The following is a 15,840-nucleotide window of genomic DNA, read 5'->3' on the forward strand; positions in this document are numbered from 1 at the left end:
GAGGGCAAGGCCCCAGAGGAACAGCCTGAGCAAAAGCAGAGGTGTGCGAGGGCCTGCCAAGTTCATGGAGTTGGGGCAGCAGGGAGAGGGGAGAGAAGGGTGGACGGGGTGCAAGCCACAGGGAAAGGAACGACTCCTTTCAGTTACCAACCCCCCCCCCCCAGTAACTCCCTTCCTCAGGTCAGCTCACTCTTCAAATCCTGCGAGAGGGGATGGGGCTTTTCCGGGACAACAGGCTGCCCAGAGCATGTTGGAGGGTGCTAGTCCAAGGATGGAAAGATGGACTCTTTATAGTGTTTATTAAATCAAGGATCAGTTAGGTGTAGGGTGGGGCCAAGTGGGGGAGGACAGAGCTCTCCTTGTCCTGTGGGTGGCTCCTTGGGACCCCTGATGCCCAATCGCTTCCCCCCAACACCTCCTCCCTCAGCACACCCCCAGGACACAGTATGACAAAAGTGAACAAATGCAATGTTTTTCTTCTTTTACAAATGACACGTTTCCATCCCCTGCCGGCAGGGGTGGGGGGAGGGGTGGTTGAAGTAACAGTCCATTACAAAGGCAACAACTTTTATAGAACAAATACAAAGGAAAGAGCCCAGGGCTGGGAAGCTGAGAGCATAAACATTGATGGGGGTACCTGCCTCCTGCCCAAAGATGGGTGAGAGAGGGCTGTTGGGCTCAGGGCCAGTGGGGACCGAGTCCAGGAGGCCCCTTGGGGCTCCAGGACTGCATCAACTCCTTGCACTTCGAGGCAGTACCGCAGGGGTCAATGGACGAATTTCCAGTCTCAACGCCGGAGGACCCCACTGCAGAGTGGGAAACTGGTAGGGCTGGGACTGGCATGCCTGAAGCTTCCAGAGGCTCTGAGGTGAACTCACTTAACCTGTGCCATACAGCTGGTCTCGGGTCCGAGTCCCACCTCGGAGGCCCTTGCCTGTCCTGGGGAAGACAGGGAAAGGGTACAAACGGCAGGATGGGGGAGCCCAGGAAGGGGACAGAGGGCATGATTTAGAGAGGACAGAAAAGTGCAAAAGGCCTCGCTGGGAGGCAGGATGCAGGGGCCGGTTATGTCCTCATGGCTCTAGTGCCTTAGATCAGCCATTTGCCCTCTCTGGACCTCAGTGTCCCCACCTGTCACATGAGGAGGTGCACTTGATTTTTTTCTCTAGTCCCTTCTATGACTAAGGTTCTACCCAGCGTTCTAGAGGAAAACAAAAGGATGAGGTGGGCCTCATGGGCCCAGGGCAAAGCGGGGGCTACCTCATAAAAGAAACTCATGCCCCTGAGTGACTGGACCGTGGGCCCAAGGGGATGCTCAGCCGTGGGCCTGACCTCTTTTCTGCAGCAGTATCGCCCTTCCACCCTCCCCCTGTCACAGGTCAGGTTGGCCCAGGCCTGAAGGAAGGCACTTTGGGGACAAACGGGGAAGGACAGCAGGGGACTGCCGTCTGGGTTTGGCATCTAAGACCTTCTACTTATGGTTTGGGGAGCAACACAGACAGAGGGGCCAGACTTTGCTCCTGGGTGTCGGCCCCAGCCCCAAAGCTCTCCCTAGGTCCACAGCTCTCTTCCGCGCTGCTACAGAGGCCTGCAGGGTGCCCCCTGGCATTGGCACATGAAAATATAAATTACCCAGGCCCTGAGGAAGCCCAGGGCAGCAGTGTATCAGACAGCCCCGGGCCACACCGTTTGTCACAAAGCGTTGGGGCTCTCCGCAGCCCTTTCCCGGGGGTCTACGCAGTGCAGGGCCACCTTGGGGCTAGAGACAGGCTGCCGAGGATAGGCGCCCTCCCGCACTAGCCGCCGGCACCGCACGCCCTGGCCCACGCTGATGCTCTGCAGTGCTGGCAGGTGGACGAGCAGCATCTCAGGCAGAGGCACCAGGCCCGTGCCTGACAGGTCCAGCTCCTGCAGGGAGCCCAGGCCCGAGAATACCTCAGCTCCCGCCCACTTGAGCTTGGGGTTGCCTGAAAGGTCCAGGACCTGCAAGCTTTGCAACTCACGGAAGCCATGGGGCGCCAGCTGGGGGAGCCCCTGCAGGCTGCCCAGTGACAGATGCGTGAGGCCTGCCAGCCCCCTGAAGGCACCCGGGCCAACGGCAGCCAGCGGGTTGCCATCCAGGCTCAGGTAGCGCAGGGGCAAGTCCCGGAGGTCGGGTACGGTGCGGAGCCGGTTCCAGGCCAGGTTCAGGCTCTGAATGGCGGGTGCGGGCAGGCTGGCCCCTGCAGGGTGGGGCACCAGGCGGTGGATGAGGTTGTGGGAGAGGTCCACGTGCAGCGCCCGGCCCGGGCTGTGGGTCGCGAAGGCAGACACCGAGACCTCTCGGAGCCGGTTGTGGCTGAGGTTCACGTCGCTCAGGGGCGAGCTGGTGAAGCTCTCCGCCGGCAGAGCTGCCAGGCCATTGTGGCTGAGGTCGAGCGACTCCAGGTAGCGAAGGCGGGAGAAGGCGGTGGGTGAGATGCTGGCGAGCAGGTTGTGGCTGAGATCCAGGCCTGCCAGCGTGGTATAGCCCGGCCCCGCCAGCACCGACTCGTTCACGGTCTCCAGCCGGTTGGAGGACAGGTCCAAGTGGGCTGTGTCCAGAGGGATGGGCACGGGCACGATGTGGGGGCCCAGGCCGCTGCAGTCCACGCGTGTCAGGCTGAAGCTGTCGAAGAGGCCGAAGGTCTCCACCTCACACTGGCATCCGGGGAAGCATGGCCGGGTCGTCTGGGCCCCGCTCACGGCCAGCAGCAGCAGTGGGAGCAGCAGCAGGGGCCACGGCATGGTGGGGGCTGGAAGGAGAGCCACAGGTGAGGGACGGCAGCAGGCACCCCACACCAGGTGGTCCTGGGCTACCACGTAAGACACGAGCCAGCGTATCTAGGCCCAGCTGGAAGTTGCCACCACCAGTCCTGTCCTCCCAGGACACTTTCCCCGAACACCCTTCCTCATGCAATTCCGGGTCCCCATTCCTCTCTGGCCTCAGTCTCTCCATCTGTGTGATAAAAGGCCAGGTGGGTGGATTGTAAACTGAAAACAGCGGAAGGCTTTCTTAGAAAAGGATTAGCAGAGGAAAATGGGCATGCATTCTGGCTGACATGAGGGTGGGGACTTGGAATTTTCCAGGCCTCCTTACCAGTCCTGCCGTAGGATGTTGAGGAACCCTGCCGGAAACCCCCTGGACTAGATGGGTCTGGCCCCTCCGGCTCTGATGGGCGAGGGTCCATGGGCTGGTCTTGCCCCAGGCCCTGCTGAGGAGGGGTCAGGGTGCTCTGTCCAGCTCTGAGCGTGCGCCATGAGCTGGCTGTTACGCTACCCGCCATCATGGCCTGGCCCCACTTAGCCTTCACAATCACAGACACCGCAAGGCAGCTACTTCACGAAGACGGAACTGAGAATGCAAAGGTTCAGAAAGCTAGGCATGGCCACACGTAAGGGGGATGGAACTAGATGGAGTACAGGGGAGGCATGACTCACTGTCGTGCTTTGGCAGTGGCTGGAACCACGACTGAGACCCATACTCCATCCGCTCAGACGGAGGTCTCGCCCTGTAAGGGGGGCCTGCATTGACTACCCACCTTACCCCTCTTGTGGGTAACAATAGCTGAGTCCACAGTCCTAAGCCCTCTCCCTGGCCTGTCCTCCAGAAGCAGCATAGTTCATTCCGATTGGGGACCCTGTGTCTAGACTTCCAGGTGGACTCTGGGGACACTTGTCCCAAGCCCCTTCCCCCCCCCACCCCCCCACCCCCTGTCCCTCCCTACCCAAAGCTGATACAGCTGTTATGCCTCTTTGGCCCTTTCTTTAACCCAGGGCAGGCAGCTGGGCTGACTCCCTCATATGGAAGAAGGACTAGAGGCTCAGAGAGGACCTGGGTTTTATCCCAAACTAGTAAAAAGCAGGGCAGGACTAGAACCCACGCCTGCTCAGCCCCTATCCCTCTATTTTCATCTGCTGCCTCAAGCAGGGCTGGTCAGGTGGCCAGTGGAGACAGGCCCACGAGGCGCTCTTCCCACTGCCACTTGCCATGACGCAAGCCACTACCCTCCCCTGGCCTCGGTTTCCCTCACTGTACGATTCTAAGAGCAGCTGCCAGCGATGCCAGACCTGCATGTGTGTTGTCACCTTCATTCCTCACACCCACGCACATCTGTGTGACCCAGAGCCTGAGCTCACGCCAACCGTAGCTCCATGGACAGAGGTGCTGGGGGAGGGGCTCACAGGGGGGTGAGAGAGAGGGTTGAGTAACGAAGGCCTCTAACCGGACAGTCTGTGGTTCCCCCCCCCCCCTGCCACACAGTGACCACTCCCCCCGGGGGGACAGAAGGCACCCTGCCTCACCCCAGCAGGTCTCTTCACCTGGCGTGGCCCTGCTCTGCCCCCCTGCCCAGTCTCCCCTTCCCCACCTGCCCCTACTGGCCTTCAGGGCGGGGGTAGAGGGGAGGGAGAAGCAGGATAGCATTACTAGCCCTACATGAAACTTTAAAGGGGCCGCCATTTGATCCACACTCTGGCTCTGCACAGGGACAGCGAGAAGTGGGGCTCTTCTCTCCGCCCCCCTCTGTGGGCCTCTCCTCTCCCACCCCTTTCTTTTGTAGAGGCCAATTTGAGGATTAAACCCGGCCCAGGTGCATCCTGGACTTTGTCCCAACTGAGGCAGGACAGAGTGTTCCAGTTGTCTGGAACCAAAAGGAAAATATTGAGTTGCTCCAGGCCCCCTTTGTTCTGTTGGGTGAGCTTCTCACCACAGGGGTTCATTACCACTCAGAGCCCCACCTTCCCTGCCAAGCCTATTTGTCCATACCCACCCTTCCTGGGGTTTAAACAAACATCACACACACACACACACACACACACACACACACACACACAATGGCCCTGAGATTGCGCTTTGGTTCCCCAAGGTGATTATACAATGTGCCTATTAAATGCCAGATGGCCCCTCGTGAGCTCCTGCTTATGTAACCGGCAGCCCAGACACAGCCCAAACCTTGCCTCCAGAGCAGGGGCCTCTTACTGCCCTCCCCGGGCCTTAGCCTCTCCTCTGTACCACAGGCAATAATCCCTGCCCTGCCCTCCTCAGATCAGGTGATTCAACTCCCACCAAAGTGCAATGCAAACTGTGAAGAGCTGTGCACGAATGCAAGGTGGTCATTCCTGGGCCGTTGGAGACACAACAGCAGACGTAAAGGGAACAGGAGCACAGATCGAGACCCACCTGGATGACTGTGCTCGCCAGTGCTCCCAAGACAGCCCAGACAAGGTCCGCGCTCAGCCCTGCACAGGGGCCACTGCTCCGGGCCTCACACTGGCAGTGGAAAGTGCTGACGGGGACAGTCGGAGCCTGTCCCCATTATGGGCTAGTGCCGGACTCACATTCTCTCCCACATCTGCGGTCACTCCAGGAGGTCAGCATCTTGTGTCCATTTTAGAGTAAACCGAGGACGCGAAAGGGAAGGTGACAGAGCCTGGAACTGAATTCAGGCCTCGGTGACCTTATAACTGGTTCGGTTCAAGTGGAACACGCACTTCTGTATTAGCTGAGAAAAGAAGAGCTAAGTGGCGAGAGTTGTAAGGCCACCCCTGGCTGCCACTCAGTGGTTCTGGGGCTTTCATGAGGTCACAGGAGAGCCCAGAGGCCTCTCAGAGGTCTCCTGGGAGGTTGCAAGAAGGGAGAAACCCCTGAGATGCCTTCCAACGTGGACCCAGAAGGGAGCAAAGGCAGAGGTGTGTGGGTTGGTGGTCTTTGAGGGTCAGTGCCCTTGTCCTGCTCTGAGGAGATGTCCCCTCTGGGAGGGATGCCTTATGTATGCATGTCTCGGAGATGCTAGGGTCTGCCACTATTGCTCTAAGCCCTTAGCAAAAGGCTCAGGGGCCAAGGGGAAGGCAGAACTTTCTCAGAAGGAGACCGAGGGAAGATAAGGACAATTCCTGCCAGGGGCACAGCTCTCTAGAGTTTACAAAAGGCCTTTGCTCGTTTGATGCCATGAGGGCGGCAGAGCAGGGCATGAAATCTGGCACTTTAGTGATGAGGCGGCTGTGACCCAGTGTGCAGTGACTTGTCCACGGGTTCCCCGTGAGGAGGTGGCGTTCAGGCTCTGGTCTGCTCATTCCAGGCCTAGGGCTTCCCAGCCCGCTCGGGATGGCTGCTGAGACTCAGGAAGTCCCCTGGGGATCTTACAAAGTCCATAAAAGTCATGTTCAGAAAAGCCTGCGGCTTCACAGAGGGGGCTGATGCCATAATGCTAGGTATCGTCAGGATAAATTGCATGTCTAGGAAAATTATAACTATGCATTAAAAACAACCACCACCACCCAGATCCTAATTTTGGAAAGTCTAGAAGAAAATCTATCCACACAACAGTAGTTTCTCTTTAGATGGTAGAACCGTTGAGTGATTTAAACATGGCTTCATCTCCTTTTTTTTACCCCGATTTCCTCTCTTACGGTAAAAAACGCATGCAACACACTGGCAACCATACTAACAAAGCCTCCTGAAAGAGTGCCCCGTGGCCATCTCTGCTTTCTCCGATCTTGTGTAGCTACTATCTCTGAGCCTCAGTCTCCTCATCTGTAAAATGGAGATATTAATAGCCACCTCCCGGGACTATCATGGGGACGAAATGAAACGATGGCAGGGCGGCACCTGGCAGCCTTCCTAGCACATGGGGAGAATGCAGTGTGGGCTCCCCCGCCTTCCTCCACAGACAGGGAGCAGGTGCGTGGGCACCAGCGGAGGGCGGGGGCTGCCCCGTCTCTCTTCTTCCTTGCTTCGGCACACACGTATCAGACGTGTCCAAGCTCTTATCGGCACCCTCTGGAAGAGCGATTCTTTCCTGGGAGGCCCGAGTTTCTCAACAGCGCTGCTGGCTCTGGGAAGGGATGAGTAATGGGAGTTCCCCCTGACAAAAACCACCAGCCTCAGCGTCGTGGGCAGAGAAGGCCTTCACAGCCAGAAACCTTGGACACTAATTGGCAGGGTGAACCAGGCACGTCATTTTACATCTCTGGACCAGTTCCTTAGACTACGAGTCTGGGATGGAAATGATGGTCCTTATCAGCCTCAGAGGGGAGTGTGAAGGCGAAGTCGAACGTTCCTATAGAGAAATGGGGCCCCCGGGGGTGGAGGTCACATAATGGAAAGGTGGTGCCTTTTGATCTTACCTATAGCCCTATCCACTGCAGAGGTCACGAATCAATCACAGCACCGCTTCCTGGGGCCCTGCCCAGGGCCTCCTAGCTATTCCGGACACGGTGCTCTAGGAGGCCTCTACCCACTGATCAGAGTTGGGGCTGAAGACAAAAACTGGCATTCTGGGATCAGTTCCCTGATTTGAAGGAGCTGCAACACTGGGAAGCAGTCACATGCCAAACTGGGCAACTCTGGGAAGCGACTCCCTCTCCCTGAGCCCGTTTTCTCACCGAAAATGGAGACAGCAAGCCCTTCCTCGGGGGTTGCTGTGAGGATCAGAGACCACAGGGCCAGGACTTGACAGATGAACAGTGGATGCCTCTCGTAGGTTACACGGTAGAAGGGGCCCCCAGAGAGGGCCGCCGAGGCCCCTCCCCATCCCTCTCACCACTCTCTGGGGCTGAAGGGGAGGACAATTGTGCGTGGTGACAAGACAGACCCTGGAGGGCAGTCAGGGGCGCCCGCCTTAGTCCCTGCTCTGCCTGGCCTGTTCCCTCTGCGGACAGGTCCCGTCTCCTCTCTGGGCCTTAGCTTCTCTAGCTTCACAGTAAGAGGCTGAGTCTAGACAGTGCAGCTCTAGCATTTCAGGAGTCCAGAACTTATCAGGAGCGTTTACTAAATCTCTACGAAGTGCAGGGTGTGCTGTGCAAGGCCATGTGAGGTATATGTTGGGTGGGGGTTGGGGGTACCAGGGCCCCTGTCCTCATGAGGCTTACGGACCAGCCGTGGGGACGGGAGACCAACTCAGAACAAGATCACTAACGCTTGTCTTGGACCCAGAAGACCAGGCCTCTAGTGCCAAGATCTGCCACTCCCTGTGTGACCCTCATGGTTTTCATTATTTCTTTGAGCCTTGGTTTTCTCATCTGTGTAACAGTATGAACTCTGTCTCCCTCTTGGGACCTGTGATCTACCCTGGGGAGAAAGGGAGAGGCGGACAGGGGGCCACCATTGAAGCTGAGGGAGGAAAGGAGATCTTTGGCCCAAGATGTATCACTTCTTTTCCAAACCGCGACCTGCAGATCAAAGACACTGGTCAGCCAGCTTACAGAACACGAGGGGTTAGAAACTACCCACTCTGGGGGCACCTGGGTGGCTCAGTCGGTTGAGCGGTTGAGCCGGCTCAGGTCATGATCTCCTGGCTTGTGAGTTTGAACCCCGCGTCGGGCTCTGTGCCGACGGCTCAGAGCCTGGAGCCTGCTCCTTGGTCTGGGTCTCCCTCTCTCTCTGCCCCTCCCCCGCTCATGCTGCCTCTCTCTGTCTCTCAAAAATAAATAAACATTAACAAATTAAAAAAAAAAAAAAGAAACTCCCCACTCTGGGTTCAGGGGACACAGCATAAGGTCCTCCGGGCAGGGGCCAGGAGTTACTCCTTGGTGCGCCCACTGTGACACTAGGAAAGTCTGCTGATGGCCCTGTGAGGTCAAAAGACTAAGCAGTGTGGCTATTTACTAACAGACGCCAGGTAGGTCTCCCTGGTAGCAGACCCTCCAGAACAGCTTTGCCCACATCACTCCCCTTCCCAAAAACCTCCCAACTTCTACTTGTACCCGCAGAAATCCAGTTCTCCCTGGCACAGGGCATCTGTCAGCTGTCCCCACCGTCCTCCCTCCCCTGGCTGAGCCCCCATCTTGATCCGAACCCACGGTGGTGACCTCTGGACAACTCCCGGCCCTGTCACGCTTCCTCAAATTCAGAGAACTCAGGGCTGGGGAACTGGAGGGTCCCCCACGATAACGCACGGGTAACGGAGGCCCAGAGTGGGCAGTGACAACAAGGAAATGGCAGAGCAGGACCTGGGTCTCGATGCCTCACCGCTGCCAGCTGCACCCGCACCCACACCCACCTGGCCTGCCCTGGCCCCGCCAGTGGAACAAAGCCTGTTCTGTCTGCTGGGGCCCCCGGGCCACCTCTCCCTCCCCGGGCCTCTCACATCGTCCATCCGGCTGCACACTGACTACGTTCTCTACCGTTCTTCACCTGCCCATCTCCTGACTGGAAGTGCGGCCAGCTTGGGACCCTGACTCTGACATCTTCACCTGTTTATCCCTTCCCCCCAGACCTCCGCCGGGGTCAGAGCCAGGCCTGGCAGGCATGGCAAATACTGTCGGGTGAGTGGGCGGCCCAGCAATTCAGGATCAACTGCGGGATTCAGACCCAGGTGAAGGTCCAGCCCTGTACCTACTCGCCTGGTTGAGTCTCCGTGTCCCCAATAGGGAGAACAACACAGGGTTGGTAAAAGCATTAAGGGACGGCGTGTGAAACATTTGGCTCAATGTCTGCCTCATGCTAAGTGCCCCAGTGCACGGTAGACGGTGATGGTGATGATGTACTGAGATTCCAGAAGGCAATGACCATGTTATTCTCCTTTATGTTCCCCCCTACCCAAGTCCCCAGTGCAGCGCCAGGCACCTGGCAGGTCTGTGACCGGTTGTACGAATGTTCTTGGGTCAGTGCGCTGGTGTCGGCTGGCCAGGCCCCAAACCCTCTTCCCCTCCTCCCCTGAGACCTGTCTAGAGCTAGGGGTTCTAGCTTGGGCCGTCCTGGCCCCACGGGCCTGCCCCTGGTGCTGCACCACAGCATTTCTGGCCCCAAGATTTGCCAGCTCCTCACCACACCTGCAAGAGGGAGCTCCTGGCACAGGGATGAGGTGGGGAGGAGGCTGAGCCTTCGGTTGGACCAGGGCCCCAGCACCCACCTGAGGCAGACTTTTGCCTCCACCAGCTGCTCAATGTTGAGCTGCCTCCCACCGGGCTCCCTTGGCCATGAGCTCACTTGAGAGGATGCCAACGAAATCCCCAGGTGGAAATTCCATTAGCATCCTGCCCACCCCTCCCCCACCCCCACCACTTCGTCAGCTCTGGAAATGCAAGGCAAAAAGAATTTCAGGGCCAAACTCCCAGAGCCTTGAGGGCTGGCTCTCCCGACACGATCGCTAATGCCGCACATCTGTACAAACACGTCAGCTCACCACACACTTCTACGTCACCGTCTCACTTCTGCCTCATCACCGTCCTTGACCGCGGGTAGGGATTACTGTCCCTATGTTGCAGACAGAGAGATGACACTGTTCCGCTGGGTAGTCGAAGAACCAGGTCTCGAATCCAGATGTCTGAGCTCCAAACCCTTCCTTAGGCCACTGTGACTCTACTTCCAAATGGGCCCGTGTGGGTGACGGCTAGAGCCGATCGTGCTGGACTCTAATTACGTTTACCTGTCTGTCTTCCTGGGAGTAGGGATGGGATCAGGTTGATTTTTATGTCCTTGGAGCTAAGGAAGCACTGGAGCTGGCACAGAGCCGGTATTATATGAAGATATACCAGGCATGCAGAATACTATTATTTCCCCAAACGGTACCTCTCAACCTTTCCAATGCCTCAACTATTAGCTGTTCAGGCACTCTGTAAGATCAGCAGGTTAGACAGCGCTGTGTCTATCCTGCAGTTGCGTAAAGCGACCCAGAGACGTTTGGTGATCTGTCCAGAGTCACACAGCCCGTGAAGACTGGGGCTGGACTCAGGATCCAGGAACTCTGACACCCAGTGCCTGGCCTCCTCGGTGACATTATCCCTGGTGAAGGTAGGCCCTGGAGGCCCAGCAACCTTGCCTAAGGAGGATGATCTACAGAGAGATGGGCCAGGCTCCCCACACTATTTTCGCCAGGCAGCGTATCTTCTTCCTGAAGCTTGCCAAGTTCCCTTCGGTGTCACGCAGAATGTGGGGACACACGAGGAGGCAGTATGGGGCAGAGGAATGGGTTTTGCAGCCAGGTAGACCGGGCTCCAACCCCAGAGGGCCTCTCTTTGCTAGGAGGCTTGCACGTGCCCTCACCTGAATCTGAGCTTTCATCTGTAACATGCTTGAGAATTCTAGTATTGCTCCCAGCAGGTCACTGGGATGATTACACAAGGTAAAATGAAAACTCAGCCTCGGGCCTGGCACGCTTTGGTGCTCACTGTGTGTGGGTTCCTGCCCCCACCCCTCCCACTTATGGGGCGCCTGGGTGGCTCAGTCGGTTAAGCGGTTAAGCGTCCGACTTCAGCTCAGGTCACGATCTCGCGGTCCCTGAGTTCGAGCCCCACGTCGGGCTCTGGGCTGATGGCTCAGAGCCTGGAGCCTGCTTCCGATTCTGTGTCTCCCTCTCTCTCTGCCCCTCCCCCGTTCATGCTCTGTCTCTCTCTGTCTCAAAAATAAATAAAATGTTAAAAAAAAAATTAAAAAATAAATAAATAAAACCCCTCCCACTTAAAACCCCTCCCACAAAGAGGGCTTGCCACGCTAGAAGCCTATCTTGCTTCTAGGGCCCCACACCTTTGCACAGGTTGTCCTCTGTGATGAAGATGACAGAGATGTCCTTCTTTTCTTTGTCTACCACGCAAATGCACACATTCAAGTCAAAAGCCACCTTCTCTGTGAGGCTTAATCTGCCCCTCATCCAACAAAAGGTCACGGTCCTCCTAAGCTCCTATGGCCCCTGGGCAGCTCCTGTCAAAGTATGACACACTTTGTGGTCTGTGGCCATCTTCGTATCTGTGTCCAGCTCGTCTCCCGTGTGGGGCCTGGCCAGGTGAAAGGGGATAGAGAGAGCTTCCTCCTGCTTGGTGAGGGCAACAATTGGCTCAAGCTTCCAGGAGACTGAGGGCCCTGCCAAGTGGTGAAATCAGGTTTAGGACCACAGTCGATGCTGTCTCTGCCTTCTGTTGTCAGTGCAATCCAACAATGTAAGGCAGACTACAAACCTCGTGTCATTGTGTTAGCACACGTAATTCACTACGCCACTTGACACAACAGATCAGTGAGACGGGCATTACTACCATTCACATTTGAAGGATGAGGAGACTAAGAACCAGAGGTAAAGTCACCCGCCCGAGGCCACAGGGCTAGGAAGCAATGGAGTGGGGGTAAAATCTAGGTTCTTGACTAACTCTGCCTGCAGACTGGTCTCCCAGTCTCCAACACCACCCACAAACCAGAGGAAGTTTCCTTGGAATTACCAATCCCACTCTATTATGCCTGCTTAAACCCTCCGGCAGCTCTCTACCGCCTACAGGTTCAAATCCCAGCTCCTAAGCCTGGCATTCAAGGCCCTCATCTTTGGCCCCTGCCTTCCCTTCCTGCTGAAGTCCAATTCCCACCCCCCAAACACACACCTTGCATCTGTTGGTCCACAATGCTGACCACCTCTGTCTGTGTTATCGGAAAACACAGAGCCATGCAGTGGTGTTCCTCAGTGGGAGACACTTCCTGCTTCCTGGACATATTCCCCGGCTTCCCCTGGCTGCCGAGTTCCAGCCTTCCCTTCCAGGGCTGCAGGGGCTCCAGGCCCCCCTCACTTCATCCCTCCCTAACTTCAAAGACACCTCTCCTCTCCCTCATTCAACACAGCAAATTAGTGCCTGGGAACTTCTCAAGTCAGAATGGAGGTGTGTGTTAAACATCAAAGTGTCCCCAGGTTCTGGGGTCTCAACCAGTCAGCAACAACAGCAAGGGAGGGGAGAAGTCAACACCTTCCTTTCCAGAAGGTAAACTGAAGCCCATTAGGGGAACGGATGGCGCCCATGGTAGCCTCCTTCCTATGTGAGTGGCTCGTGGCCCTCCTTCACCTCTGCAGCATCTGGTAAAATTCTAGGTTAAAGACTGGTGCAGGGTAGGGGGTGAGGGGGGCAGGGGAGTGAAAGTGTAAGGGCTACTATCTTCCCACTCAGGATCAAAGGCCTAGCAGAGTCCCACCCCTGAGCCCTCCCCTCACTATCAGACCTAGGCTCCGCAAGTCTGGACTTCTCTGAAGGGTAGAGCAAGCAGGGAGGAAGGATGGGAGAAGAGTTCCTGAGTCACCTCCTCGCCCCGGCCAAGTGTGGGCGGCAGGCTCTCAGGCGGGTTCCCGCGGCGCAGGTAATCCCCACCGCAAGCTCCTCGCCCCCACTCACAACAGGGTGACTGTGACTCCGAGAGGCTGAGCAACTCGCCCAGAGCCGGACTGTGGGCCCGTGGCCGTCCCATCGGAAACCAGTAGGTGCCCGGTTCCTGCTCTCTGCAGGCCAGCTGAGGGTACTGGAGCCGGCGCCACGGACGCGCCCGGATCCCAGGAGCCCAGAAGCCGTCGCCTCCTCACCTACAGGATCGGAGGGCTGGTCCCCCTACCAGCCCCCGGGGGCGGGACGCCAGCGGAGAGCGGATCTCAAAGCGGAGCCGGGGGCTGGGGCCGGCCTCTCCGCCGAGCAGACACGTCTCTCTCGGTCACATACACTCACACCGAGAAGATCAGGGCGGGCAAACCCAGCTGCCGGCTCCTTTCCTGTCTCCAGCCCCCCGCCGGGGCCCAGGACTGGCCGCTTCCCTCTCTCGTCCGAGCTGGTTCGGCTGGGGCGTCCGGCACGCTCCTCCCAGCCCCGGGCCAGTCCGCTAGCGCGGCTGACCAACCCCCCCCCCCCCATCCTATCCCCTCGCGGCACTAAGGACCCCAGGAGGTGAAGGAGGGGAGGGCTGCCAGCGCCCCTGCCCGGGCTGCAGGGGGAGGAGGACCAGGGCTGTTGCCCGAGGAACCAGGAGAAAAGTTTGAAGTCAAGTCTGGGGCCCCGGTGGACAGCAGGGGAGCGAGGAGCTGGGGCGGTGTCTGGATCTAGGCGCGCATACACTCCACGGACACCCAACCCAGACACGTCGACAGGCACAGACCACGTACGCGGACACACAACGATGCGCCCACCCACACCCAAACGCTAGCCCACAGAACGTGGACACAGGCACCAAACAGCCACGCAAAGCCACAAATACACAAAGGCGCAGGCAGATGCACGTCCCCGGATCCAAATCCACAAAGACCCACAAACGCGTGATGCACGTGTCCGCACAAAGACCCCAGAGGCGCCGGCCCCCGGTCAGAGCCTTTGTCTCCTGGAAGCCCTCTCCCCTTAGTTCGGGCTCCCTACCCCGGCCGAGGCCGGGGCGTCCGGCAGCGGCTGCCGACGCCCTGGGTCCACGAAAAGTTGAGGGGCCCTGGGCCCGCCCCCAGAGTCCAGCGCCGCCCGCCTGCTCGCCGGATGGGGCGGCGAGGTTGGGGTCGTGGGCTCCGGACCTTCTCCCGCAGCGCAGACTCCCGCTCCACCCGGGACCCGCACCCACCTGGAAGCCTGCGCCGCAGCCGCCTCGGCGCGCTCACCCAGGCGGCCCGGCCGCGGGCCCTTCGGCCGGCGCTTTTCTCCGCGCCGCGCGGCCCGCCCCCCCGGCCCCCGCCCGCCGCTGGGAGCCCACTCCCCCCCCACCCCCCCGCCCCGCGGCCCCGCCTGCCAGGCGCCCAGTGGCGGTTCGGGCCCGCAGCTTGGCGACCTAGGGAGTGTCGCCAAAGTGCCGGCTTTCCCGGCGCGCGCCCGCCCCGCCCCCCGCCCGCCTGCCGAGCCCGAGCCGAGCCCGGGTTCCACCCTAGGGAGCGTCTCAAAAGTGCGCACGCAGCTCCCGCCCACTCCAGTCGGCCTGGCTCCCAGCTTCCTGCAACCGGGATCCCTGCCCCCTCCCCCGGAGCGCCTGAGCAACCTAAGCAGATGGCCGCACGGTCGGGAACATCTGGAGGTCGCGAGAGAGAGAGAGAGAGAGAGAGAGAGAGAGAGAGAGAGAGAGAGAGAGAGTGTGTGTGTGTGTGTAAGACAGAGGGTGGGGGGGATGTTGGTAAGAAAGAGATTGGGTGGGTGAGGGTCCCCTCTTCTCGAGTTCAACCCCGTTTTTTTTTTTTTAATGAGTGAAAAAGAGGTCCAGAGACTTTAGTGAGAAGTACATCAGGAATCTGAAACCGAAAGACTGGCTGAAAGACGAACCCACAGAGAGAAGAGAGACAGGCTCAGGCAGAAAACCTGGGGAGAGAGAAGGAAAGCAGCAGACTAATTTTTTCTGAAGGGGACAGTGGACTGCTGGTTGGATTTCTAAGAAGGGAAACTGTGTGTGTGACTAGGCACCGGTTTATTCCTCCCTCTGCAGTCCATCCTCTCTTCACCCCTTTTTATGGTTGTAAGGGCAGGAAGACATAAAACAACCCAAAACTTTTAAAAGTGGGGGTCGGGGGAGAAATCCCTATGTGGGGTTGGCGCACAGAGTGAGTTTGAGTCTCCCAGTCTACACGCTTAGACAGGGATGAGGGAGGTTGTTAGGCACCCCCCAGGTATCTGGCCCAGGGGTTGAGGGAGGTTTTGGTCTTGACCCTGGACCTCCCAGGAACTTTCTGTTGTTGGAGAGGGCCCCTGGGTGCAGAGACTGGGCAATGTTCCCCCTGCAGTGGCCCCAGACTCGCACTCCCAGTCTTTTTGATCCTTATTTATTACTTTTTTTTTTTTTAATTACAAAAAGTTGCTGGGGCTTGTGTGTATATGTGTGCCTGTCTGCCTGGGGAAGGAGGGAGGCAGGTAGAGAGATGGGGAAGGAGGAGAGGAGGCCTCAGGGCAGCAAAATTGAATCTGCTGCAAGGAGAACAAAGTACTCTTGCAAGTCCCCCAGCACCCAGTCACTGTGTGGTCCTGAAGGCGCCACTCACCTGGGCTGAGACCCCCCAGAGTCCCTGCTGGTTAGGGAGGTGAAGGGAGAAGGCTGGGAGCCCCATCTTATCAGTGCAGCACAGGAAGAGCTCACCCCTCTCCTCTGCCCATTGTCCTCCCGGAGTTAGAAACCCAGCTGCCAGAAGT

At 58.2% G+C, this 15,840-nt stretch overlaps 1 protein-coding gene across 5 annotated transcripts; it reads right to left on the reverse strand.

Annotated features, from left to right (window-relative positions):
* Positions 1 to 282: 282 nt before the first annotated feature.
* TSKU (tsukushi, small leucine rich proteoglycan) lies at positions 283 to 14,401 on the reverse strand. 5 transcript variants are annotated; one of them, XM_023239412.2, is made up of 2 exons: positions 14,297 to 14,401; positions 283 to 2,774 (listed from the first exon to the last, which is right to left on the reverse strand). In XM_023239412.2, exon 2 carries the CDS (start codon positions 2,764 to 2,766, stop codon positions 1,693 to 1,695), a length of 1,074 nt encoding a protein of 357 aa, XP_023095180.2. In that variant the 5' UTR covers positions 2,767 to 2,774; positions 14,297 to 14,401; the 3' UTR covers positions 283 to 1,692. The 5 variants fall into 5 exon arrangements, with proteins under 5 accessions (XP_023095180.2, XP_019667329.2, XP_019667328.2 ...); XM_019811770.3 differs by lacking the exon at positions 14,297 to 14,401 and adding an exon at positions 13,287 to 14,050; XM_019811769.3 differs by lacking the exon at positions 14,297 to 14,401 and adding an exon at positions 13,102 to 13,267.
* Positions 14,402 to 15,840: the final 1,439 nt, after the last annotated feature.

This window comes from Felis catus, chromosome D1 (genome assembly GCF_018350175.1).
Source record: "Felis catus isolate Fca126 chromosome D1, F.catus_Fca126_mat1.0, whole genome shotgun sequence".
In the NCBI taxonomy this organism is placed as follows: domain Eukaryota; kingdom Metazoa; phylum Chordata; class Mammalia; order Carnivora; family Felidae; genus Felis; species Felis catus.

Coding starts and splice junctions, on each gene's coding strand:
- TSKU (XM_006936903.5), bottom strand. CDS start 3,308: ATGATGGCGGGTAGCGTAACAGCCAGCTCATGGCGCACGCTCAGAGCT. Junction 2,775..3,118: donor AACATCCTACGGCAGGACTG/GTAAGGAGGCCT, acceptor CTCTCCTTCCAG/CCCCCACCATGCCGTGGCCC.